This window comes from Myotis nattereri (genome assembly GCF_964212035.1).
Source record: "Myotis nattereri genome assembly, chromosome: 1".
Taxonomy (NCBI): Eukaryota; Metazoa; Chordata; class Mammalia; order Chiroptera; family Vespertilionidae; genus Myotis; species Myotis nattereri.
Genome location: NC_138075.1, coordinates 174,061,517 through 174,087,240, shown reverse-complemented (window position 1 = coordinate 174,087,240; position 25,724 = coordinate 174,061,517). Strand labels below are relative to the sequence as shown.

Genomic DNA, 25,724 nt, shown 5'->3' with positions numbered 1-25,724 from the left:
TATAATAAAAACTAAAGCCGAAACCGGTTTGGCTCAGTGGATAGAGCGTCGGCCTGCGGACTGACGGGTCCCAGGTTCGATTCCGGTCAAGGGCATGTGCCTGGGTTGCGGGCATATCCCCAGTGGGAGATGTGCAGGAGGCAGCTGATCGATGTTTCTCTCTCATTGATGTTTCTAACTCTCTATCTCTCTCCCTTTCTCTCTGTAAAAAAATCAATAAAATATTTTTTTTTTTTTAAAAAAAAAGAAAACTAAAAAACAATGCTGAGAGGAATTAAAGAAGACCTAAATAAATGGGAAGGCTACGCTGTGCTCCTGGATCAGAAGAATCAATATTATTGTCTAAATTCTTTATATATTCAATGCAATCCCAATGGTTTTTTTTGTTTGTTTTTAGAAATTTGTGAGTTGATTCTAAAATCCATAAGACAATTCAGTGAATTTAGAATAGCCCAAACAACATGAAATAGACCAAAATTTGAGGACTCACATAACCTTATTTCAACATTTATTATAAAGCTATATTAATCAAAATAGACAAATAGATCAATGGAACATTATAAAGTCCAGAAGAGATCAACATTTATATAGTCAATTGATTTTTGAGAAAGATACAAATGATACTTTTTTCCAGGAATCTATACTAATAATAACCTAGGTGGTTGTCACGCCCTCACACATCACGCCCTAACATCATCACAAGATGGCTATCACAAGATGGCCGTGTGCACAGTGGAGGCAGGGTCCAGTGGAGGAGGAGGGTCGTGGCAGGGGAGGGCAGTTGGGGGCAATCAAGCCAGCAGGGGAGGGCAGTTGGGGGTGATCAAGCCAGCAGGAGAGGGCAGTTGGGGGTGATCAGGCCAGCAGGGGAGGGCAGTTGGGGGTGATCAGGCTAGCAGGGGAGCAGTTAGGTGTCAATCAGGCCAGCAGGGGAGTGGTTAGGGGGTGATCAGTCTGGCAGAAAGAAGCGGTTAGGGGCAGTCAGGCAGGCAGGCAGGCAAATGGTTAGGAGCCAGCGGTCCTGGATTGTGAGAGGGTGCAGGCCAGGCTGAGGGACACCCCCCACTCTGCATGAATTTCATGCACCAGACCTCTAGTGGGACTATAATAATTGGATATCCATATACCAAAAATTTTTTAAAATATATTTTTATTGATTTCAGAGAAGAAGGGAGAGGGTGAGAGAGATTGAAACATCAATGATTAGAGAAAACCCATTGATCAGCTGCCTCCTACACACCCTACACTGGGGATTGAGCCTACAACCCGAGCATATGCCCTGACCAGGAATTGAACCCTGACCTCCTGGTTCAAAGGTTGATGCTCAACCACTGAGCCATGCCAGCCAGGCCCAAAACATTTTTAAAAAATAATTTTTTATCTTAACCCACACCACATACAAAAACTAATTCAAAATGGGTCATAGATTTAAATGTAAAGCTTAAAATTGTAAAAATTATAGAAGAAAGCACAAGAGATAATAATTGTGACCCTGGATTAGGGAAACAGTTCTTAGATATAATGCCAAATGCATGATTTGTAAAAGAAAAAAAAAGATAAAGTGGACATTATCCAAATTAAAAGCATCTCTTCTAAATACATTAAGAGAATGAAAGGAGTTAAAGGGTGGGAGAAAATATTTGTAAGTTATATAATGGATATAGGACTTATATCCATAGTATATAAAGAACTCACAAAACTCAATAGTAAGGAACAAACAACCCACGCCCCCTCCCAAATTGGGTAAAAGATTTGAACAGAAACTTTACTAAAGAAGATAACATGAAGTTATTAGTCATCAGGGAAATCCAGAATTCTTAATATCATTAATCATCAAGAAGATGCAAATTAAGACCACAGAAATACTAGTACACATCTATTAGAATGTTTAAAATTTAACAGACTAACCACACCAAGAATAGCAAAGACTTGACAGCAAGTGGAACTTTTATACATGGCTAGTGAGAATGGAAAATGGTATGGTTTTATATTTTGAAAACTGTTTAACAGTTTCTTAAAAAGTTAAATATACATGTACTACCAAAAGAAATGAAAATATATTTCCATACAAAGACTGGTACATGAATGTTCATAGCAAATTGTTTTTGCAGTAGCCAAAAGCTAGAAATCAAATATCTATCAACAGGTGAATGGTTAAACAAATTGTGGTTTGTCCATGTAACGAAACAATAAAATGATCGAACTGCCTGGCCGATGTGGCTCAGTGGTTGAGCCTCAACCTATGAACCAGGAGGTCATGGTTTGATTCCTAGTCAGGGTATGTGCCCAGATTGCGATCCCCAAGGGGGAAGTGTGTGCAGGAGTCAGCTGGTCAATGATTCTCATCATTGATATTTCTCTCTCTCTCCCTCTCCTTCCCTCTCTGAAATCAATAAAAATGTGTATATTTTAAAAAGGCACAAATTATTGATACGTGCAACAGCATAGATTAATTTCAAAATAATGAATTACGCTGAGTGAAGGAAATAGGCAAAAATAATACATGTTGTATGATTTTAATCTAAAATTCTAAAAAATACAAACTGAACAATAATAGTAAAGTTGATCAGTTGATTATTTGGCAATGAGAGTTACACAAGGGGAGGAAACTGGGATTACAAAAGTATATGAATAAACATTTGGATGGTGGATATGTTTGTTATCTTCATTGTGGTAACAGTTTCACAGGTATATTCATGTCATAACATCAAATTGCACTCTTTCAATATGTGTAGTTATTTTATGCAGTTATTTAATTAAAGCTTCTTTTAAAAATATATCAAATATTTTCCAAAATTTGTTTAGTTTTTAAATTAAGAGCTTGACCTTTTTCCTTATTAATTTGAAACTCATTTTTTGTTTTGTTCTTAAAAATATGTTTTTACTAATTTTAGAGAGAGAGACAGGGAGAGGGATACAGAGATAGAAACATCAATGAAAGAGAAACATCGATTGGCTGCCTCCTCCTGCATGCCCCCTACTGGGGATCGAGTCCAAAAACTGGATATGTGCCCTAACCAGGAATTGAACCAGTGAACTCTCGGTTCATAGGTTGATGCTCAACCATTGAGCCACACCAGCTGGGCTGAAACTCATTGTTTTTAAAATAAAATGTTTTCCAGTCAAAAGCCACATGTGTCTAATGGCTACTGCACTGGAATGTGCAGATAGAATTTGATGTCTTCCTAAATCGTGGTTCAAGAAAAAAATCAAAGCAATATAAAAACAGAGTATTTACTGTCAGGAAAACTGTCTCTGAACAAATTAATAAGAGATGTATTTCAGTTAGAAGGAAGAAAATAGCAAATGAATTAGTCAACATGATGGTAAATCTAAACAATCATTAGCTGTATAAAAGCTTAAGAATGATGTAACTTCAAAATTACAAATAAAATAACATTTAGATTGATATAAACAATAGGAATTAAAACAGTTTGTTCCCTGGAAACAAACTATAAGACACGAAATTAATTTAATATCTAGCATTTAAAAAATGAATAATGTGGGTTGTTTAAGAAGTGTCTGAAGCACTTAGAGTAAACCTCTCCTGTCCCACAAATACATAGTCAATGCACGTGTTTTGATTTGAAGTTATTTGGTTCTAGATTTGATTCTGTTTTTGAGAATTGTAGAGATATTGACTTTAAAGTTAGCATAGTCAAATATTCTTAAATGTGGTAAGGATAATCATAAAACCATAGAAGGAAAATGTGGAACTTTCAATGTGGTAGAACCAAAGGAGAACAAGCAGCTCCGTGTGTGAGAAGGGAGACAAAGCACAGAACATAAATATTTAATTCCTGACTTTTTAAAGCCTTTATAGGAAATATAGAAAGTTTTTATGGATTAAGAGCTTTTGCATAAATATTTGTATAGTGTATGGAGCTTTTAAAAGACCAAAACCTAACTTGTCTGTATTACATTTCCAATTATCTACAATCACAATTTTGCTGTTTAACAGGGTGTATCAGTTGTCTTTGACATGCTACATCTTGCTCTGCATTTATAAGACCAGAATTAACAGGTTCTTCAAGTTAAATGTGTTTGAACCTGATAAAATTACCCTACTTGTTCCCTGGAAACAAACTATAAGACACGAAATTAATTTAATATCTAGCATTTAAAAAATGAATAATGTGGGTTGTTTAACAAGTGTCTGAAGCACTTAAAGTAAACCTCTCTTGTCCCACAAATACATAGTCAATACACTTGTTTAGATTTGAAGTTATTTGGCTCTAGGTTTTACAGACCATTTTATAAACTTACAGAATCATACATTTAGAAGGGAAAGTTGCTGCGGATCATGCTATCTCTAGTGCCATACTTGCTGATTTTTTGTGATTTTACTCATTATAATTATTGTTTCAATTTATATACGTACTAGTGACCCGGTGCATGGATTTGTGCACATTGAAAGAAAATTAATTAGAAGGTGGCCAGCAGGGCAGGTCTGGGCAAGAGGGGCCGGACACGCCCTGGAACCAACCTCCCGAGTGTGGTACCTCCCCGGCGTCAGCGGAGTGAGTGGTGTCCCTCCGGCAGGTGGGATCCCTCGGCCTGGCCTGCAGGGATCGGGCGAAATCAGCTCTCTGACATCCCCCAACGGGTCCCAGAGTGCAAGAGGGCACTCTGCAAAGTTGCTGTCACACAGGGTGTGGAATGCAAACACAAGAGTGCAGTAAACCAGATTAGGGGCTGACATAACCCATGACCAAAGGTAGAATCGCGTGGCCCCGTGAGGAATTGGGCTTCCTCCTCTCTGGTTTCAGGATGTGTCACCTGAGAACTGCTGCTGCCAAGTCACTGCAGCTCGGCAGCTCCTGCATTGAACGTCTGCCCCCTGGTGGTCAGTGCACATCATAGCGACTGGTCGGATGGTTGGACACTTAGCATATTAGCCTTTTATATATATAGGTAGGGATTTTGTTTAAATGTTGAGATACAATGTGTACTGTAAAAAGCATTATTCTTAATTGTACAGCTTTAAGAATTTTATGAATGTGTACACCCATATAACCACCACCATCACCACCACTGGGTGCTAGAATTCTTAAATTATCCTGGTAACCCAGGATAATTCTAGCACCCAGAAAGGCTCCCTCATGCTCCATTGTAATCAGTCAATTCTGGGTTACCAAGAGTAATCATTATTATGACGTATCATGTAGATTAAGTTTTGCCTGGAAATAAACATCATAAATGGAATCATACAATGTGAACTCTTATGTTTTCTGTCTTCTTTTCCTCAACATTCTGAGATTTATATACTTTATGTAACCAAGCTTTTCAAAAAATACATATTACAATTATTTTACTCTTTTCTCAAATAAAGGAATTAAAAGGTGGCTTTGTGCCTTGTATCACTTAGTAACAGTTAAGATTTTTACTTTTTTAGGGTGATGAGCACCAGTCATGGTTAACATTTTTATGAGGAATGTATCCTTAATATTTCTTTTTGAAAAATGGAATATTTATTGTTCAAATAAGCCTCCTTTCCCCTTTATTCTTTGAGAAGGAAAATCTCTTTAAAATGTAAATGGGGGTGGGGGGGCAGTGATTGGAGAACAGGAGAGAATGGCATTAGTGATCACAAAAATATGTCTCATAAGTAGTTCTATATCAGGATTCTGTGGAATCATATCATCATTAATAAAGCAAATTCCTCTCTAGAAAACTATATATTTTCTTTTCCCTCTGAAACTGGAAATACTTACTAATATTCATTGACCTTTTCATTCAATTATCCAAGAATGAGATAAATGGTAGTCACCCCTTGACTGGTGTTTCGGTCTTTTTCGTATAGAGCAGGCCTTTAAAAGTAAAGAGAAGTCGCTGAGATCATTTTTTAAATTGTGCTCCTCCCTTCCCCCGCTATATGCCAATAGCAAGGGTGGAAGATCTCCTTTAACTTGAAGCTTCCATATTGAAAAACAAACCAAAAACCTGGTGCTTTATAAAAGGCCTTTACCATAAAACTTATTTCTATTGCTAATTACCTCAGTTATAGTTTATTTTGTCTGGCAAAATATAATGTGGCAGCCGTATGACCTACAGAGGCTGTCATGAAGTTGTTAGGTGGCAAAATAAATGCGAGTGCTTTAAGAAGCTTAGCACTTGGTTCCAGAGTTGTTTCAACAAAATTGATAAGCTAGCAATAAGATGGGGTTTTTAAATAGACTTTACCATTCACGATGAACAGTTTTACAACTGCTTGAATAGGATGGTCAAATAAAATATGACTGGTGTATTTTAAAAAGAAACTACCTTAAAGCAAATTCTTTTAGAAGTCCAATGCCTAAAATACTACATTTATGTGGAATAATTTTGCTCTGAAAAGTTTGGATCTTCCTTGAAAATAGAAATTGGTGTTAATCCCAGTATCTTTTCTAGGCACTGCTTGTATGCTTAATGATATATTCATCTATCAGACAGGGTAGAAAAGATAAAAAATGGTCACTCCAAGGCCTGAGGAGATACAATATAAATATTACTTGGATTTATATAAAGTGTCAGAGAAGAAACAAAATGTGTGTGGGCAGTTAATTTGTACTGTGCTTTACTTTAGGAGTGCGATTTAAAAATAAATTTTTAGGTGGGTAAGGCAATTTATTTCTGAATTCACAGTCAATGATATCCTGAGTTTGGTGTCATTTATTCAGCTTCCTTATACACAGAGAAGAGCTACTCAGGTCTCACTTCTAGTTTAAAATTATTTCAGATAGTCATTTTGCCTTTCTAATTCAAAATGACTTTATTAGAATTTGTATAAAATAGTTGTAACACTTTCTGGCTTGCCACAAGTCTTATAAAATGCCTCACTAGTGGCTCTATAAGCTGAAAAATTTTTTTTATAAAAATTAGGGGAGGATATAAGTCATGCATACTCCATGATGTTCTTAAGTATCAGTCAATTGACATAGAAGGTCAAGGAGCAACTTAATTGAGCTATGATACCATTCTATTAGTGGTCTTTATGTGTGTGTCGGGTAGATTGTTATGCACCTCTGAATCCCTACGAAAGTTTTTAAAATATACTGTGCAGGATGCTGTGCCCCTTCTCCAGAATTCACATAAAAATCTCAGTGACTGAGGAGACAGAAGGTCTGTGTGCTTTCTTAATTTCTCAAGCCCCCAAAGGCAGATGCTTTGGAAAATAACTTTGTTTCAATATTACAATGAACAAAGCTGACCCTCCCTTTGAATCATACTTCAAAAAGTAACTAAAAGTAATAAAGACTGGAGAATCAAATTAAAAATCCAGAGTATTCTCTGGGTGAATAATTTAGAGTTCTTAGTGTTTGAAAGTTGAAAGTAATGTTTTCTTTATAATAGCGCTCTAAAAATAATGCGCATGTGCGAATGTGTGTGTGTGCGCGTGCGCCTGCCTTTAAAAACTATGGACCTATCCTATATAATAAAGAGCTAATATGCAAATGGTCCTTGCACCCTCGAGCCCTTGTGCCCTCTCTCCGTGGCTGGGGGACCTGAGGGTGGGCCGGGGGACCTGAGGCTGTGCCAGGGGACCTGAGGCCATGCCCCCGACACGGCTGGGCTTGATGGGGGACCTGAGGCTGTGCCCCCCGTCCTGCGGGGCTTGACAGGGGTGGGGTCGGCTGGGTCTGGGTCTCACGAGATTTTGAGGCGTGCACGGATGGGCAGGGACTTGACTCCGGGCAAGATTCTGACAGGAAGGAGATTTTCATATACATTTTACTAATTTTCTTTCATCTTTGACACTTCTATTATAGAGAAAGGGCAAATAGCAATATTAAAATATTTCCTCTAATTAATTCCCTTTTAATGTGCACAAATTTCATGCACCGGGCCACTAGTGGAATATAACTGAAATTGTAAACAGTTATTATTTCCAAGTATTTCAGTTATATTGCTATAGTGGCATTGTACCTGATCTTTAGGAATTCGTAATTTCTATCCTTAAGCCATATATATTTTAGAAGAAATATTTTGTTTAGTATTTTGGCATGTAATTTTTGGGTGTGTACTTTTTATTGTTGAGGATAAAGAAGGTTGGTGGGAAAGGTGGAAACCAAAGGAAAAACTAACAGGAGGAACTTAATATATCAAAGGAATAAAGTGGGCAGATTTCTCAGAATATGATACAGATGCCAAGAAGAAATGAAAGGAACTGTTTCTCTTTCTTCCATGCTTCTTCTTTGAACAGGAGGCCAAGGAGATTTGCTGAAGAAGAAAACAAATTCTCAGACTCGCTTGCTTCTCTACATATTGTCTAGCTATTTAAGCCCTGTTGCTTTTAATAATCATAACCAATTTTGCTTTACTAACATAGATTGCCTATATATCACTTGTTAAACTCAATCTCATTAGTGTTTTGTTAACCAAGATTCGTGGTTTGGAATTACCTTGAGTCTTACAAGCATATAACAAAACAAAACTACTATAAGCCTAATTGATCACAAACCTTACCAAGATTCCAGGGGTTGTGGCTTGGTTAGATTGGGGACTTGCGTGTGTTTAGTGTTTAAATAAAAAGGAATAAAAATTAAAATATTATGTGTGTTTGTGCAACAAAGGCTCATTGCTAGGAAATAAAAATATCTTTTGTCTCCTAGTGAAGAAAAGCTCAAAATATCAATTTGGAATGACAGGTTTACATAATTTCATGTTAATTAAATTGCTGTAACTGCAAATAACATTTTTTCTAAAACTATATGCTGATGCTGTAGTTTATATATGTTCATTCAAATAAATATCTTCATTTGATAATTTGTGTTATACCTAAAGATAATGACTAGGTACAGAAAATATCTATTTCATATGTATAGTTACTCAATAAGTATTAATTGGCTTGATTGTAAATTTTAAACCAGTTTTTCTAAATTGGGGATCTAGGCTAAGTAGGAATACAATGAAATAAATAGAAAACTTACAAAAGTATATTCCCCCAAGGACTTAAAGTAAAAATTAGTACTATTTTAGGATACTTTGTACCTTAAATCATCTATATTTATAATATGACTTCTAGATAAGAGATTTGTATGATTAGCAAGATCTGGGACCTACTACATCAGAAAGTAAGCTTTAAGGATGAAAGGCTTGTAGGAGTTTATGAAATGCTATTGAATACTTGGCTATATCAAAAAGTTTACATGATGTAAAATATCTTTGAAGAGACTATCAGCAATTTACATTATATAGATGTCTTAATTTCAATCACACAATTTTATTTTCATAAAGAGATTACTATTCTATTTTGTTTCATATTAGAGAAAATGAAGGTTTAAAAAGTAGTGACAATTATATAAGAAATTAATAAAATTTGAATGGGAAATCAATCTGTAGCATGTACTATAATTTTCAGTGAGCCTTAAATAATTTATCACAAAGCTTTACTATAAGAAAATATTAAAATACAGGAGAAATACTCAAAAAACTTTTTGTTTACTTGTGCATTGTTATACCAGATGATTGATTTAACTGCATATATATTTTTATGCCCATATGAACTAAATTTTTTAGAGAATTCTGTATTATAATGTGACTTCATTAAATCCTTCAGAGTTTGAAACTGTGGCCTCTGCACAGATTTTTGCCAAGAACCCTGATATCATATATAAAACTAGAGGCCTGGTGCACAAATTCGTGCATGGGTGAGGTCCCTCGGCCTGGCCAGTGAATGGGGCCCATCAGGGCCATCTCGTCCAGTCACAATAAGGGCCAGCCAGCCAGAGGAGGGACTTCAGGAGGTTGGCTGCCAGCCCGATTGAGGCCAGCTGGCTGAGGTGGGGAGAGAGGGACCACAGGAGGTTGGCTGGCCAGCCGGGGGGTGGGGTGGGGACTGGGAGGTTGGCCAGCCACAGGAAGTTGGCTATGGGAGCATACTGACCATCAGGGGCAGCTCCTGCATTGAGCATCTGCCCCCCTGGTGGTCAGTGCACTCATAGTGACCAGTCAATAGGTCATTTGGTTGTTCTGTTGCTTAGGCTTTTATATATATAGATGGGAAGACTACAGTGTCTCTATTTGTGCCTGAATAGGCAAAGGGATTTTTTCAGGTCAAATGGGTGTCATTGTTGTTCTAAAACTTTAGATGATTTTCTGATACTTTTGGTTAGTATTCCCTTATATTTGATACCCAGTTCTGATCATTTCTCTAATTTTGATACCTTAAATGGAAAGCCAAAAACTAAAATATAGGGGACCAATTAATGGAAATGTCAAGATCTCTCAGGAAAAAAAAATATGTGGAGCTGTGTGTTAGTTGAAGGTATTATTGAAAGGAAGCTCTAAGACTTTCTTTGCATATCAAATTTCTGTTTATTTCTAGCTTTGCTTCTAGCTGCTTGAAATTGTGTTTAAGCAACTTTTTCTGTGGAATGTTGGTAAGGTCTATAAATAGAATTGTTTGACTACTGGAATCAGTTCACATCAGATTTACTCTTTCATAATAATAACATTCTTGAGGGCAATCATCACACAACTGAAATATTATAGGACATTAAATTACAAGCTTCTGGAATTCCATTTTAAAATATTCTTTTGTTAGCATTCTGTGAAGGACTTTGAATACATTTGCTTTAAATTCCTTCCTTTTAGATAGACAAAGAAAGTAAATTAGACTGATTCTAGCCACGATTCTAAATTTCCTCACTTGTACATTTGCATAACACTTTACAATTATTTTAAAATATATTTTGTGGTTTAATAGTTTTCTAAAGAACTTGGTACTTAAAGTTGTGTGTGTGTGTTTAGGCCATTCAACAGCAATGTAGTTTGTTGTCACAGGTGCTTTATTACAAGACATTTTAAAATCAAATTATAATATGTATGTCATTTGTGTGTGTGTGCACGTGTGTTGACAAGCAAAATATGACCAACCTTGGTAACTCATTTTCATTATTCTTCTCCACCATTCCTCTGTCCAAAATTCATACTGTTCCATGTACAAACTTAATAATTTCCTGTCCACATACCTTTGCTTTGGCTCTTTACTCTCTCTCTTTGGAATCTCCCCCTTGACCCTGGTCAAATCTTACTCATCTAAAGGGCCATATATAAAAAAGGAAATTAATTCTCTTTTCATTGTAGTTGAGGTAATTTTGCTATACTCTAAATCACCTTTATGTTCTTTTTCTCGCTATATACGAGTATACATTTAATCTCCCCAATTGTACTATGGATTCTCTGAGCAAATGACCTGTAATTTTTGGAAGATTATCTATCTACACTAATAAAAGAGAAAAATGGTAATTGGCGTACGGCGATACCGTTTTCATTGGCTAATCAGGGCTATATGCAAATTAACTGCCAACTATGATTGGCAGTTAACTGCCAACTAAGATTGGCAGTTAACTGCCAAGATGGCGGCTAATTTGCATATGTAGGCACAATGCAGGGAGGCGAAAGGGAAAGCAGGAAGAAGCCCCCTGCCACTGACAGTGATCGGAAACCCAGGGGGGAGCTAAGAGCTGGGGGGCAGGGCAAAGGCGGTCCTGGGGCCACCTTTGCCCTGCCCCCCAGCCATGATGGGAGAATCAGGCGCCTTTGCCGCCCTGGCCAGTGATAGCAGGAAGTAGGGGTGGAGCCAGCGATGGGAGCTGGGCACGGTCGAAGCTGGCAGTCCCAGGAGCTAGGGGTCCCTTGCCTGGGCCTAAAGCGAAGCCCACGATCGTGGCGCCCCCCGCTGCCACTGCAGGTCTCCGCTGCCCGGGCCGGACGCCTAGGCCAGAGGCATTAGGCCTGGGCAGAGGCGGAGCCTGCAACCGCGGGGAGCTTGGGGGTCCCCTGCCCAGGCCTGACACCTCTGCCGGAGGCCTCAGGCCTGGTCAAGGGGCCGATCCGGTGATTGGTGATCGGAGGGTGATGAGGGTCAACTCCTCTGGCCGAGGCATCAGGCCTGGGTGGGGGGCGGAGCCGGGGATTGGGGGGATATGATGGTCCCCTTGCCCAGGCCTGAAGCCTGGGTCAGAGGCGTCAGGCTTGGGCGGGGGGTGGAGCAAGCGATCAGAGGGAGATGGGGGTCCCCTGCCCAGGCATGATTCCTGGGCCAGAGGCCTCAGGTCTGGGTGGGGGCCAGAGCCAGTGATCGGGGGGAGATGGGGGTCCCCTGTCCAAGCCTGACACCTCTGGCGGAGGCGTCAGGCCTGGGCAAGGGGCCGATCAGGCGATCGGAGGGTGATGGGGGTCAATGCCTGAGGGCTCCCAGTATGTGAGAGGGGGCAGGCTGGGCTGAGGGACAGTCCCCCCCACACACACACACCCAGTGCACGAATTTCGTGCACTGGGCCCCTAGTATTTATATAAAAGGCTAAGCGACCGACCGTATGTCTGTCTGACCATTCAGCCGACCAGCTGGTACATATGATGTGCACTGGCAATTTAAAAATTAGCGTTGACTCGTGCATGTGCGATACATATAAAGCTCTCACTGGCGCCAATCGCACATGTGTTTTAATTTTATGATACTACTAGAGGCCTGATGCATGAAATTCATGCAAGAGTAGGCCTTCCCTCTGACACCCGGGACCCAGCCTTCCCTCGCAGCCCCGGCTTCATCTAGAAGGTCGTCCGGAAGGTCGTCTGGAAGGACGTCTGGTCTAATTAGCATATAACGCTTTTATTATTATAGATATTATATATACTATTTTGACATGTAATTTTTTGCAGTAATATAATTACCATATAAATCTTTCTTCTAATTAATTTCGTTTCAATGTGCACAAACCTGTGCACTGGGCTACCAGTGTTTAAATATGTATAGTGCTTAAATTATGTTTTACTATAGATGTTCAAAGAAAACAAATAAGCAAACAAACACCTATTATATACAGCAAAAGTTAACAAATACAGTTCTTCCCAGAATAATGTTTTCTCACATTGGTTGTGCTGGTAAGTGAATAAATCTCTTAGTGATTTCAGAGTGATAAGCAATTATGGCTTGCTTTTACCTCCCACAGTTTCTATTCCATGCCACCCTGTCAAGGGAAAGTGTAGTCTTGAGGCCAGGGATGATAAGGAAGAGATGTATAGCAAGCACTTCTCTGATTTGAGTGAGTACCAGCATCCAGGATGGTAGGACAGGACATAGCATTTAGACTTCTGGGAGGCATTTGTGCCTCCGTTATCTGTGATTCCCAGTAATTTATAAATTCAGGTGGTAACAGGTATGCCAGAAATAATAATTCTGTCCCAAAATAAGGAATGAAACATGAGAGTTAGAATCCCAGACTCCTGTCTTAGGTTTAGGGCTGGATACTGGGGAACTGGATAGAAGGGCTAAAAAAAGAATGAATTAAAATAGTGGGGTGGAGATTGAGGGTGATGAATGAAAGAAGCGTGGTAGGGATATTGCAGCACCATACTTACATGGATGACCAAGAGAAGATGAGCCTGGGAAAAGGACTGAGAAGGAGCAGTCTTGGTGTGGGCATACACCAGGGACTCAGTCCTTGGTCTTGATGCCCTTTTGCTCATAACTCACTTTTTGGTGGTCTCATTCAGTCACGGGGCTTTAAAGAGCATCTATTAGGCAAGTTACTTCCAAAAAATGTGTCTTCTTGACATCTTATTCCCAAATTCCAGATCCAACTGCCCACTTGACACCCCATTTGAGTATCTGACAGATATCTTAAACTGAATAGGTCCTAAAGTAAAGTTCTACTTCTAGCTACCATCTTCAAACTGCTGCCTCCGCAAGCTGCATTATCTGTAGTTTTCTCTATCTCAGTGGATAGTCCTCCATTCTTTCTGTTACTGAGACCAGAATCTTGGGAGTCATGCTGATTCCTCTCTTTCTCACTCCACATCCAGTCTGTCAGAAAATTCTGTTGTCACTGGCTCTACTGCTCTAGTTGAACAGAAGTACATTGAGTTTCTAGCAGGTTCTCACTTCCTCTAGTGCTACCAGTCTGGTTGCAGGCAAACATCATCTCATACCAGATACTAGTGCACTGCTTCCCTAACTGGTCTCCTGGTATGCCCTTTAGTTGCTGATTTGAAAAAAATTTATTGTAGACTGTTTTATAATGCAGTGACATGTGATACCTCAGTATTTTGAGTAGTATTCTTTGACAAAGAAAATATTGTTCTGAGATACCTAAGAAGTGTTTAACAGAAAATGTATAAAGTGGCTGTGCAAGGCAACAATCTTTCTAGGCTTACCAACTGTGATTGAAACATATTTTGCCATAAACGTGAGCCATATTTTTTAGCAGACTAGTAAGTGGATGGGTCTGACTGTGTGAACCTTTGGTCTGTAACTCTGCTTCAGTGCAACCTAATATGTGCTGACTGATTAAAGGATTCATTCAAACACATTTTCTTCCTTGACACAGTTAGGTTCATAAAAAAGCAAGAGAACATATATAGTTGGCTTTTTAATCTTCAAAGGAGGAATGAATTTTAATAGTTTACTTCTTTATTGACATAACGATCAGAATCTTGTCCACAGGTAGAGAGGTTAAAAACTCAGAAAGAATAAATGATTCAGTTCCAATAAGAAGGTAGTTTTTAGGCACACATAGATACTGTATGATGCCTAGACTTTTGCCAATTTCGTATGATTTGACCTAGATACCAGTACAACCCAATCAGATCGAATAATAATGGCACTGGCGGTCACAGGCCTCTGTGATTTTCCTATAGCAATTTCTTGAGTCTATAATCCAGTTCCCTTAACAGTTACCTTAAAACCTATGTTAACTTATTTTTTAAATAGGAGGACAAAATAAATTTCCCTCTAATAAGTTTGTTTTGTTTAGTCTAATGTATAGGTTTACTTTTGAAAGGAGAACTGCTGAAATCTTAGGCATTTTTTAAAATACTTATAAACATGAGCTCTTAGGCACCCATACAGGTAAACATTAAAATAAAATTAGAGACCTATTATCATATTTGATAATATATAAGCTTCTTGAAATTTCAGAGAAATAGTGAACAAATGCTAACAAAACAAAATCCAAGTTCAGACAGGTATATCTTTTGACACACAAAAAGAGCCTTTCATTGTACTTGAAAGCTTTACTAATTCAAAATCTGATAAACTATCAAATTGATTATTTCCTATCATTTTCAGACCACTATAATCTAAATTAGGGAATCTTAACCTGGGGTCAATAAATGGACTACAAGAAGATCTATGAATTCCTTTGTATACAGAGTTTTGTTTTTATAGGCAGTTTCCTTAAAAGAGAAATCATAGTGTTGACCATATTCTCAAAGGAATCCATGATCCCCCCAAAATGTTTAAAAACTACTGATCCTTATCACTTTCTAGCCTATGTATCTATCTATCTCACTGTGATAAAGTACTTAAACTAGTTTAAATCTTACACCGACAATGGAAGTTCTCTATTTATAGTTTCTAAGATCTGCCATATAGGTTTTGAAAAATTAAGCTCAAACAAGTCACTGTTGTTAATAATGTGAGCAGTAATAGGTATATGAAACTCTCCTTTGACTTGGTTTGTAATATGAATAGGCTGGGATACTAATTTAAGTGCTCGATAGTGCCTGTGATTATAATTGTGAGAAATTATCTTTCTTTTTTCCTTTTATTCTGTGCGGTTACAAACCAGTAAGCATAGCTGATCCTGCTGCCCTTGGCTTTATCATTTCTCCGTGGTCTCTGCTGCTGCTGCCATCTGGTAGTGTGTCATTTACAGATGAAAATATTTCCAATAAGGATCTTCGAGCATTCACTGCACCCGAGGTTCTTCAAAATCAATCACTAACTTCCCTCTCAGATGTCGAAAAGGTAACAAGTTTTTTTTGGCTTGATTTTGTTTGGGCTACCCTACCTCAATCCTCTGAGGAAAAATTTAAAAATGATTGTGTGTTTTACGAAATTCATATTTATATTAATAATTCAAAGTTGTTTTATAAAGTTTTAAGGAACTAAGAAAAATATGAAAAAATGTGAGCCATTATTAACTGACTAGAGGCCCAGTGCATGAAATTCGTGCATGGGGGGGGTGGTCCCCTCAGCCCAGGCTGCGCCCTCTCTAATCCGGACCCCTCGGGGGATGTCTGGCAGTCGAACATCCCTCTCACAATCTGGGACTGCTGGCTCCTAACTGCTCACCTGCCTGCCTGATCACCCCTAATTGCCCCCCCTGCCAGCCTGATCACCCCTAACTGCCTCTGCCTACCAGCCTGATCGCCCCTAACTGCCCCTGCTGCCGACCTGGTCACCCCCAACCGCCCCTCCATGCTGGCCTGGTTGCCCCTCACTGCTCCCCCTGCTGGCCTGGTCGCCCCCAACTCCCCCCCCCCCACCACCAGCCTAGTCACCCCCAGCTGACCCCCCTGCCATCCTGGTCGCCTCATGCAGCCTGCTGTTCAGTCGTTTGGTTGTCCCTCACCAACCCTCCTGCCAACCTGGTCGTCCCACACACAGCCTGCTATTCAGTCGTTTGGTCGTCTCTCACTAACCCCCCTGCTGGCCTTGTCACCCTGCACAGCCTGCTGTTTGGTCATTACTGTTACTGTGATGGCATCCCAGACAATTTTCATATTCCTCTATTATTAGTATAGATGTTTATAAAGATGTATTAATACATGCTGTGTATAAATCATTGTGCTTGTAAGGAAAATAAAAAATAATTACACAATTGATCCTGATAACATCTGTAGAACAATGTGTAATAGATGGCAGAATGAAGTAAATGCTACATGGAGGTAAAAAGCATTTTGGGAATTGAGAGGAGGAACAAGTTCGTTTATTGTAGATCGATATCACAGTGAAGGTGGTATTTATGTTGGGCTTTGTAGACTGAGTAGAACTTAGACAAGTGAAAATAGGTAGAAATAGGCATTTCACTCAGGGTTATTAGTTTGTGAAATGATTCACTGTGATGGAGAAATGTTTGGTTAGACCAACTGGGCTAGAGCATTACTACCTGGCAGGCTGTGCTTAGAGAAAGAAATGGAAGCTATAGATCTGAATAAGGAAGACTCCAAATGCCAAAACTTGAGACTTTCTTCTGAGTCAGTGGTGAGCTATTCCTAATTTTAGGAGAGTAATATGGTGGAATTTTTTATTTCAGAGGGTGAGTTTGAGAAAAGTGGATAACTAGGTGGTATGAAAGATTGTGTAGGAATCTAAGGTTAATATAGGGAAAGAACTAAATACAGGATACAGTACGGTGGAAGAAAGCAGACTGAGTTTGTTGATTCATTTGATGGACTAATGAAGAAAAGTTTATGACAGAAATATTCAGTCTGAGGATGGTGATGCCATTGTGACCAGAAGAAGATTTGATTTCATTGTTAAGGCTATGGAAACAATTTGGAACAATATAGCATATATAGCAGGCTGTAATAATTTAGATATGGAACCTTGGAGAATTCAGTATTGCTATGAATATTGTTTCTCTTACAACATTCCACAGAAGTGTGAATATTAACATAATAAATTGCTAGTAGTAAAATTGTTAAATCAAAAAGTGTGTAATCTTTTTTTTTCACCCTGCTTGGTTCTCCACCTACTACCGCATGAATTCATAATAAGAAAAAAAATGCTTGCAATGAGATTTTTTTCTCACTTTCAGATTGTCACATTCTATGAACAAGGCTTGTGAAAAATCTCTTATATATTGCTGGTAGAAAGGCAAAATGATACAACTTCTATGTAGGGAAATCTGACAACATGTATCAAAACTATGGATGATTAAGCCTTTATCTGTAATTTCAGAGAATCAATTCAAGAAAAATACCTGAATGTCCAAAATGACATATCACAAGACTGTTTGCTGAAACAATATTTGTAATAGCAAAAGTTTGGGAAAATCCTAATTGCCCATTAATAATAGATTGGCTAAATAGACAGTGCTAAGCCACAAAATGGATTTCTACGCAGTATTTAAAAAACATGAGGAGATCTCTAAGCATTGATATGGAAATATCTCTATTATTAAATTAAAAATGCAAGCAATTTTAAAAGTTTCTGACCTTTTGTAAAATAAGGTGAAAATAAGAATGTATTTTAAGTTTTACTTGAGTTTGCATAAATAAACTTTAAAATAGATAAGAACTAATAAAATTGGTTGCTTAGAGGATGGGCTGGGGAATTATGGGGGGCAGTTTCAATAATTTCTAGTTGTATTTTCTATTTTAAAAGCTCTCATTTTTATTAAAAAATACAAAATGATGATTTTATCAAATTATGTATTATACTTCCTTTGGAACAAAAGATTATTAATATATAGTACTTAAAGTTTTTTAAATTTTGTTTTATCATAAAATGACTTTTTAAAAAAAATTATATTCCTAGATCCATATTTATTCTCTTGGAATGACATTATATTGGGGGGCTGATCATGAAGTACCTCAGAGCCAAGTAAGTCAAATCTTCACATTTGTACAACTTTACACTTTATAAAAAGCTCTTTCATGTGTTCATTGCAGTGTTATTTACAATGGCCAAGATATGAGCCATTGGATAAAAAACGATTGGATAAAAAAGCTGTGTTAATATATACAATGAAATATTACTCGGCCATCAAAAAATGAAATCTTAGCATTTGCAACAGCATGGATGGACCTGGTGGTTATTATGATAAATGAAACAAGTCAGTCAGAGAAAGACAAATACAATTTCACTTACATGTGAAATCTAAAGAACAATATAAATGAACAAAAAAAACAGACCCATAGATACAGAGAACAGTTTGATGGTTACCAGAGGGGAGGTGGGTTGGGGGACTGGGTGAGAAATGTGAAGAGATAAAGATATACAAATTGGTAGTTACAAAATAGTCACAGGGATATAAAGTACATAATAGGGAATATAGTCAATAATATTGTAATAGCTATGTATAGCACCAGGTGGGAATCAGAAATATCAGGGTAAACACTTTGTAAAGTATATGATTATCTAATCACTATGCTTTACACCTAAAACTAATTCAAAATAATATTGAATATAAACTGTAATTGAAAAATAAAATAAATTTTTAAAAATGTTCTTCACAAATTTATATGTATTCTACAGCATGCTGTTGGGCACACCAGCATTTCTATGCTGGTTGTTCACATTAATCATGTCACACTTTCAGAGTGAAATAACAATGAAGAACTAAAGAAATTATTTATTTCTAGAATGTTCTTAGTCATAGCAGTAACTACTCAGGTTTCATCAGTGCAGCCACTTAAAAAATTATAGCAAGAGAAATGGGAGTGTGCTTTGTTTATTCTTACTTAATGACTGGTAAAGGAGGATTGTAAATGACTTTGATGATTCATTCTTGTACTGAAAGTGATAATCATTTTTGGTGCAAAAACTGTATGAATACTAATCCTGAGTCTCAGAGTAGGGTTTAGACTTCTTTGCTTTTTTTCTTTTCACTTCAAAAATCATAATTCACTGCCCCTAAGGGAGCAGGCACAGATGTTAAAGTAACACTGAGGCCTCAGATTCTGATGACCATTGGGCTGCTTCTGCTCTTTATCTCATACTAGAGGCCTGATGCACGAAATTCATGCAAGGGGCTCGGCCCCCATCGCCATGGCAGCCGCCTCTGTCTCAGCCTCCGCTGCTGCGGTTTCATCCTGAAGGTCGTCCAGAAGGATGTCCAGTCTAATTAGTATATTAGGCTTTTATTGTTATTTATAACAATAAAAGCCTAATATGCTAAGTGTCAGGTCGGCTGTTAAACAAATCAAAGCATAATATGCTAATGATATGCTAAGGCCGCTCAGCTGCTCACTATTACTTGCACTGACCACCAGGGGGCAGACAATCGACTGGTAGGTTAGCTTGCTGCTGGGATCTGGCTGATCGGGACTGAGCAAGACAGGCTGGACATGCCCACGGTCCCTCCCTGACTGGCCAACCTCCCGCATCCCTCCCCAGCCCCAATTATGCACTGGTAGGGTCCCTTGGCCTGGCCTGTGCCCTCTCACAATCCAGGCTGAGCGCCCCCCTCCCCCCCCCATGCACGAATTTCATGCACTGGGCCTCTAGTTTTCTATAATACTTCTAATTCCTAAAAACCCTATGCAAACATAGTACTAAATAGTAATTGAAGCAAAGATGTAACATATTAGACTTAGGTTTTATAATAAGAATATAGAAGTCAAAAACAAAAATAATGAGGTGTGTTTTTCATTAAATTAAGAAGTTAAAAACATTTTTTCTAAATTTTATACTTCTTAAGGTCTATGAAAGAGGAATGATAGTATTCAACTTGATTTGGTCTCAGTTTACATCATGAAAAATACTGTGTATTTAAGAAAGTTAAATTATTACTGGACATGTATCATATTATATAGCCTAACATATATGTAAAATGTGATCACAGCCTATAATTAACACTTTATACTTTTTTCTGGTAACTGAAAAGAAAGTCAGTATCAATAATTATAAATTGGAGGGGAAGTATAAACTTTCACTTGTATTTTCCTATCAAAAATAATTATTATTTTGGAAGTAATTTAATATTAATTCAGAAGTATTTATTAAATGTCTACTTGTTTTAGACACTGTACTAGACACTAGGAATAGAATGGCCTGTGCCTGTGGAGTCCTTTTGTGGGAAGAGACAACTAAACCAATTACAACACAATGTGATGAATGCTATGTTAGGGAAAATGGAGGGTGCTGTGGAAAACCAGAGATAGAGCCTCTAATAGACTTGAAGAGTTAGAATATAGGGAGAGTACATCTAAAGCTGTTCCTGAAATATGATATAATGCCCAAATGGAGGAGAAGTGAAGGGGTCCCAGGGAAAGCATGTTTAAACCAAAGTGGACGTACCAGTTTTTTGTTTGTTTGTTTTGTTTTGTTTTGTTTTGTTTTTTATTTATTGCTTAAAGTATTACAAAGGGTATTACATATGTGTCCATTTTATCCCCCCACCCTAGACAGTCCCCTAGCCTCCCCTATCCCCCAGTGTCTTATGTCCATTGGTTATGCTTATATGCATGCATATAAGTCCTTTAGTTGATCTCTTACCCCCCTACCTCCTGCCCCCCAACCCTCCCCGGCCTTCCAGCTGCAGTTTGACAATCTGTTTGAGGCAACTCTGCCTCTGTATCTATTATTGTTCAAAAGTTTATAATGGTCTCTATTATCCATGAATGAGTGAGATCATGTGGTATTTTTCCTTCATTGACTGGCTTATTTCACTTAGCATAATGCTCTCCAGTTCCATCCATGACGTTGCAAATGGTAAGAGTTCCTTCCTTTTTTAGGGCAGCATAGTATTCCATCGTGTAGATGTACCACAGTTTTCTAATCCATTCATCTACTGATGGGCACTTAGGCTGTTTCCAGATCTTAGCTATGGTGAATTGTGCTGCTATGAACATAGGGGTGCATATATCCTTTCTGATTGGTGTTTCTGGTTTCTTGGGATATATTCCTAGAAGTGGGATCACAGGGTCAAATGGGAGTTCCATTTTCAGTTTTTTAAGGAAACTCCATACTGTCTTCCATAGTGGCTGCACCAGTCTGCATTCCCACCAGCAGTGCACAAGTGTTCCTTTTTCTCCACATCCTCTCCAGCACTTGTCGTTTGTTGATTTGTTGATGATAGCCAGTCTGACAGGTGTGAGATGGTACCTCATTGTTGTTTTGGTTTGCATCTCTCGGATGATTAGTGACTTTGAGCATGTTTTCATATGTCTCTTGGCTTTCTGAATGTCCTCTTTTGAAAGGTGTCTATTTAGGTCCTTTGCCCATTTTTTGATTGGATCCAAAGTGGACGTACCAGTTTTAACTCCCATCAGTAAATGCTCCAGTCCTCACCAGTACTTCCTATTGTCAGTCTTTTTTAACCATTCAATCAAGTATGTGGTGGCTTCTTTTTGTGATTTTAATTTGCATTTCTTGGTATGCTAATTGGACATTTGGATATAATCTACAGATTATTCAGCTAGTAAAAAAAAAATCTCACATTTTGTCTTCTCTGTTTCACCATCATAATGAAAACATATTTAAATGATCTTTAGTCATTGTAATATTTGAAATCTCTTCTAAGTTATCATAAGAGTATTAATCTATACTAAATATATATTTAATATATTACATGTTATTGAATATTAGGAAATTGTTTATTTCCCCAAAATGGTATATATATTGTAAATGCTGACCAAAATATTTGAATAGAGAATTCCATTTCTTTATATACAGCAAAGCCATCGAGTTTTTCTATAATACTACCTATGTTGGGAGATGTATACTAATGACCTGCTAAGAATTTCTTGGGATATCAAAAGGTAAAATGCAATAAAGGATATATACTATTGGATAAGGACTTAATTTCTTCCAAGTATTTGAAGTGTGTTTGTTGTGGTTCCTGTGACTTCCAGAATGGCTAATTTTGTAAGATTTACTCAGACCTCTCAATGTGGCTTCTCTGTTCTTTATATTCAGCCCATCAAGCTTGGAGATCATCTCAACAGCATCCTGCTTGGAATGTGTGAGGATGTCATCTACGCGCGGGTTTCTGTGCGGACTGTGCTGGATGCCTGCAGTGCCCACGTTAGGAATAGCAATTGTGCACCTTCATTTTCCTACGTGAAACAGTTGGTAAAGCTGGTTCTGGGAAATCTTTCTGGGGTAAGCTGCAGTTTGTTTGTTACATGTAGTCATATTTTTTATGTTTTTTTAAATTAAAAAAAAATTTTAGAGAGTGGAAAGGAGAGGGAGAGAGACAGAGGTAGAAACATGGATGATGAAAGAAACATGAATTGGCAGCCTCCTGCATGCCCCCTGCTGGGGATCAAGCCCACAACCAGATATCCAGCCGGTGACCTTTTGGTTCATAGGTCAGTGTTCATTCATTTAGCCACAGTGGCCAAGCCATATAATCATATTTTTAAGTTTAACATATAACAAAATTTTCTTTAAAGGTATTTTATAGGTAGCATTTTCTCATTGAAAACTAGGAACAGGAGATTGAATTTTTTTTCTAATGTTGTTTATTTGAAACAATAATTAAAATTCACAATTCTAGTGCTATGACCTAGTCTCCTAGATTTTATGAAACCTATTCTTTAGATCTTTAATTCAGCAGATGTCAAAGAATCACAGCATATTAGAGCTGAAAAGATCTGCTCTTGTCTTGTTGGTCTGTTGTGAAAAACTCATTGATGTGCAAAATGAGTTTTATAATTATTTAAATGTACTTTCTGTCATTTTAGTATTCTTTCATGGCCACTTATTTGTCTGGGCCCCTTAGCTGTTCCCCAAACCCTCCCCTCCTTCACTGGACACTAGCACCTGGTACGTGTGGGGTGGGGTGAAGAGCGTCCATGTGTGTATTCCGGCCATATGGCTCCAAACCTGGACTTCTCCCTTTCCCTCTTGGATATGAGGAATCCCAGGAATGACAAACTGTATCTAACAGTCCCACCTCTGCACTTCTTAAGCCATATTCTGTTCTATTTGCCCTAGTTTGGATACACCTTGAGTTTTGAAATCTGATCTAGATCTAAATGAGAATTTGTTCTTACCCTTTAGGGCAGCGGTTCTCAACCTGTGGGTCACGACCCCTTTGGCGGTCGAATGACCCTTTCACAGGGGTCGCCTAAGACCATCCTGCATATCAGATATTTACATTACGATTCATAACAGTAGCAACATTACAGTTATGAAGTAGCAACAAAAATAATTTTATGGTTGGGTCACAACATGAGAAACTGTATTTAAAGGGCCAGAAGGTTGAGAACCACTGCTTTAGGGTTATGGTTCCTGAGTAGTGTCCCTGTCCTTTGGGTGAGCTCTGTATTTACCACTGTCACACATGTTCTTGCTGGCTTCCTCATCCCTAGAGGTTTAGTTCTGCCATCTTAACCAGGATGTCATATGCCTGGCAGGAATATATCCAAATTGCACACACTTTGCCAGTTGATAACTAGGTAAATGGTCTGTAAACTGTAGCTCATGGAGCCTTTTCAATTGTGTAATGAAGGGGAATGCAGGTAATAGAGGCTGAGTGAATGGGGTCCTTGGCTGCTTATTTCCCCTCCTTAACTACAACTGTCCCACTTGTATTTGATTTGTCTGTTTATATTCCTGCATGTGATTCTTTTAAACAAAGATAAAGCTATTTTAAAAATCCATGAAAGACCTCTATCCAAACCAAAGTTTCCTACATATTTTCAAACATATTTTAATTCCTCTGATTAAATAAGCTAGAGGAAAAACTGTTTAAGGGAAATTGTGTTTTCACTGCACAACTTTTCAGAGTCTTTATTACACCAGACTGTATTATTAACTTTCAAAAGAGATAGGCTTGTAAGTGAAACATACCCCAAACTTATTTGAATCATTTTTTTCAGATCTTTTCATAACACTCTCTCAGAAATGTTGCTCAACATTAATTCCTTTATGTTATAAATAAAAAACATTGAGACATAGCTTATGGAAATTATGTTTCTTATTGGTCAGTCCAAGGGACCTCTCTGTCACACCATACCTCCTCTAAGTCTGTCCTGTTTGCTGATTTTACTCCTATAGTAAAATTGCTGGAAATATTTTTCCATCTGTTTCCATGAAGAACTATTCCTCCACAGATTTCTATTATCCATCTAATAATTGCCCATATTAGATAAGACTCCATCACTTTTGGTATTTAGTTCATTTTATTACAATAGCTATATATTGCTCATCTACTTATGAAACCTGTGCTAGATACTATAGGAGATACAAATTTGAATAGAATATGCTCTACCTTCTAAGAGCTCTAAATAAAAGTTCTACAACCATTTGTTCAATTATAAAATGCGAAGAAAGGTATTAAAAGTAAAATTTTTTAAAGCTATGAGAGCTTGAGGGGAAAGGATACAAGTTATGACCACATTGAAAAATAGCACTTTGAACTAGATCCTGTAGACTAGATAGAGAAAGTAATCTAGGCAGAAGGAAGTAAACTTGAATAAAAGTTGTGAAATAGGAAAGAGCAGGGTGTGTTTGAGGAACAGTAATAAGTCTGGTATGGGGTGTGTTGTGGGGTTGTTTAGTGGGAGAGAAGAATAGAAGGATCAGTAGACAGAGAGCCTGCTTTCCAGAGGCAAATTTCTACTAAGTAGAAGTAACAATGCTCCCCTCATCTTTCCAGTGCTCTTGCTCATCTCCTGGACAGAAGTAACTCTGACAGCTACCATTTTTTAAAGTGTTTACTTTGTGCCAGGCACTGTGCTAAATGGCTTTGTGCTTTTTCACATCTAGTCATCATAACAACCCCGGTTACAAGATGTCATTTTAATTTTATTCTCATTGTAAAGATAATGAAACTAAGGCTCAGAAAGAATAAATAACTTACCCATGCTACATACATAGTAAATGACAGAGACACAATTGCAACCTGGATCTCTCTGACCCCAACCCATGCTGTTAGCCATTACGCTTTTCTGCGGCTGTTGTTGCCGCTGGTAGCTGATAAAATGACTTCATCTTTCACTCAGGGTGAAATTTATTATAAGTGACCATAATCCCTACTTAAAATTGATTAGCATAGACTAAAAGTCAGTAGACTAGCTTACTTGTCCTGATTCTTCCACTGGTGTAATGTTACTTTTTTTTTTTTAACCTCAATTTTAGTTATCTGAAAAACAGTAAATACCTTCTACTCATACTATACTACTGAACAGTTGTGAAGATAATTATTTCAATGTTGATGAGCTGCTTCAAAGTTCTTAGAAATTTTCTTGCTATTTCTCCTGTAACAAGAGAATAATGGTCCTCAAAAAACCCCTACCACATGAGGTTCTTTGAGGACTGAATGACATAAAGTATGTAC

The 25,724-nt window shown here is 37.9% G+C and overlaps 1 protein-coding gene across 1 annotated transcript in view; it reads left to right on the top strand.

Moving 5' to 3' along the window:
* The window catches only part of PTPN13 (protein tyrosine phosphatase non-receptor type 13), a 205,838-nt gene that overhangs the window by 51,709 nt on the left and 128,405 nt on the right, over positions 1-25,724 (top strand). Inside the window, exons 3-5 of the mRNA XM_081109984.1 lie at positions 15,555-15,733; positions 18,251-18,316; positions 22,355-22,540. Coding sequence (XP_080966110.1) covers positions 15,555-15,733; positions 18,251-18,316; positions 22,355-22,540 — 431 coding nt within the window. The remainder of the gene's footprint in view (positions 1-15,554; positions 15,734-18,250; positions 18,317-22,354; positions 22,541-25,724) is intronic.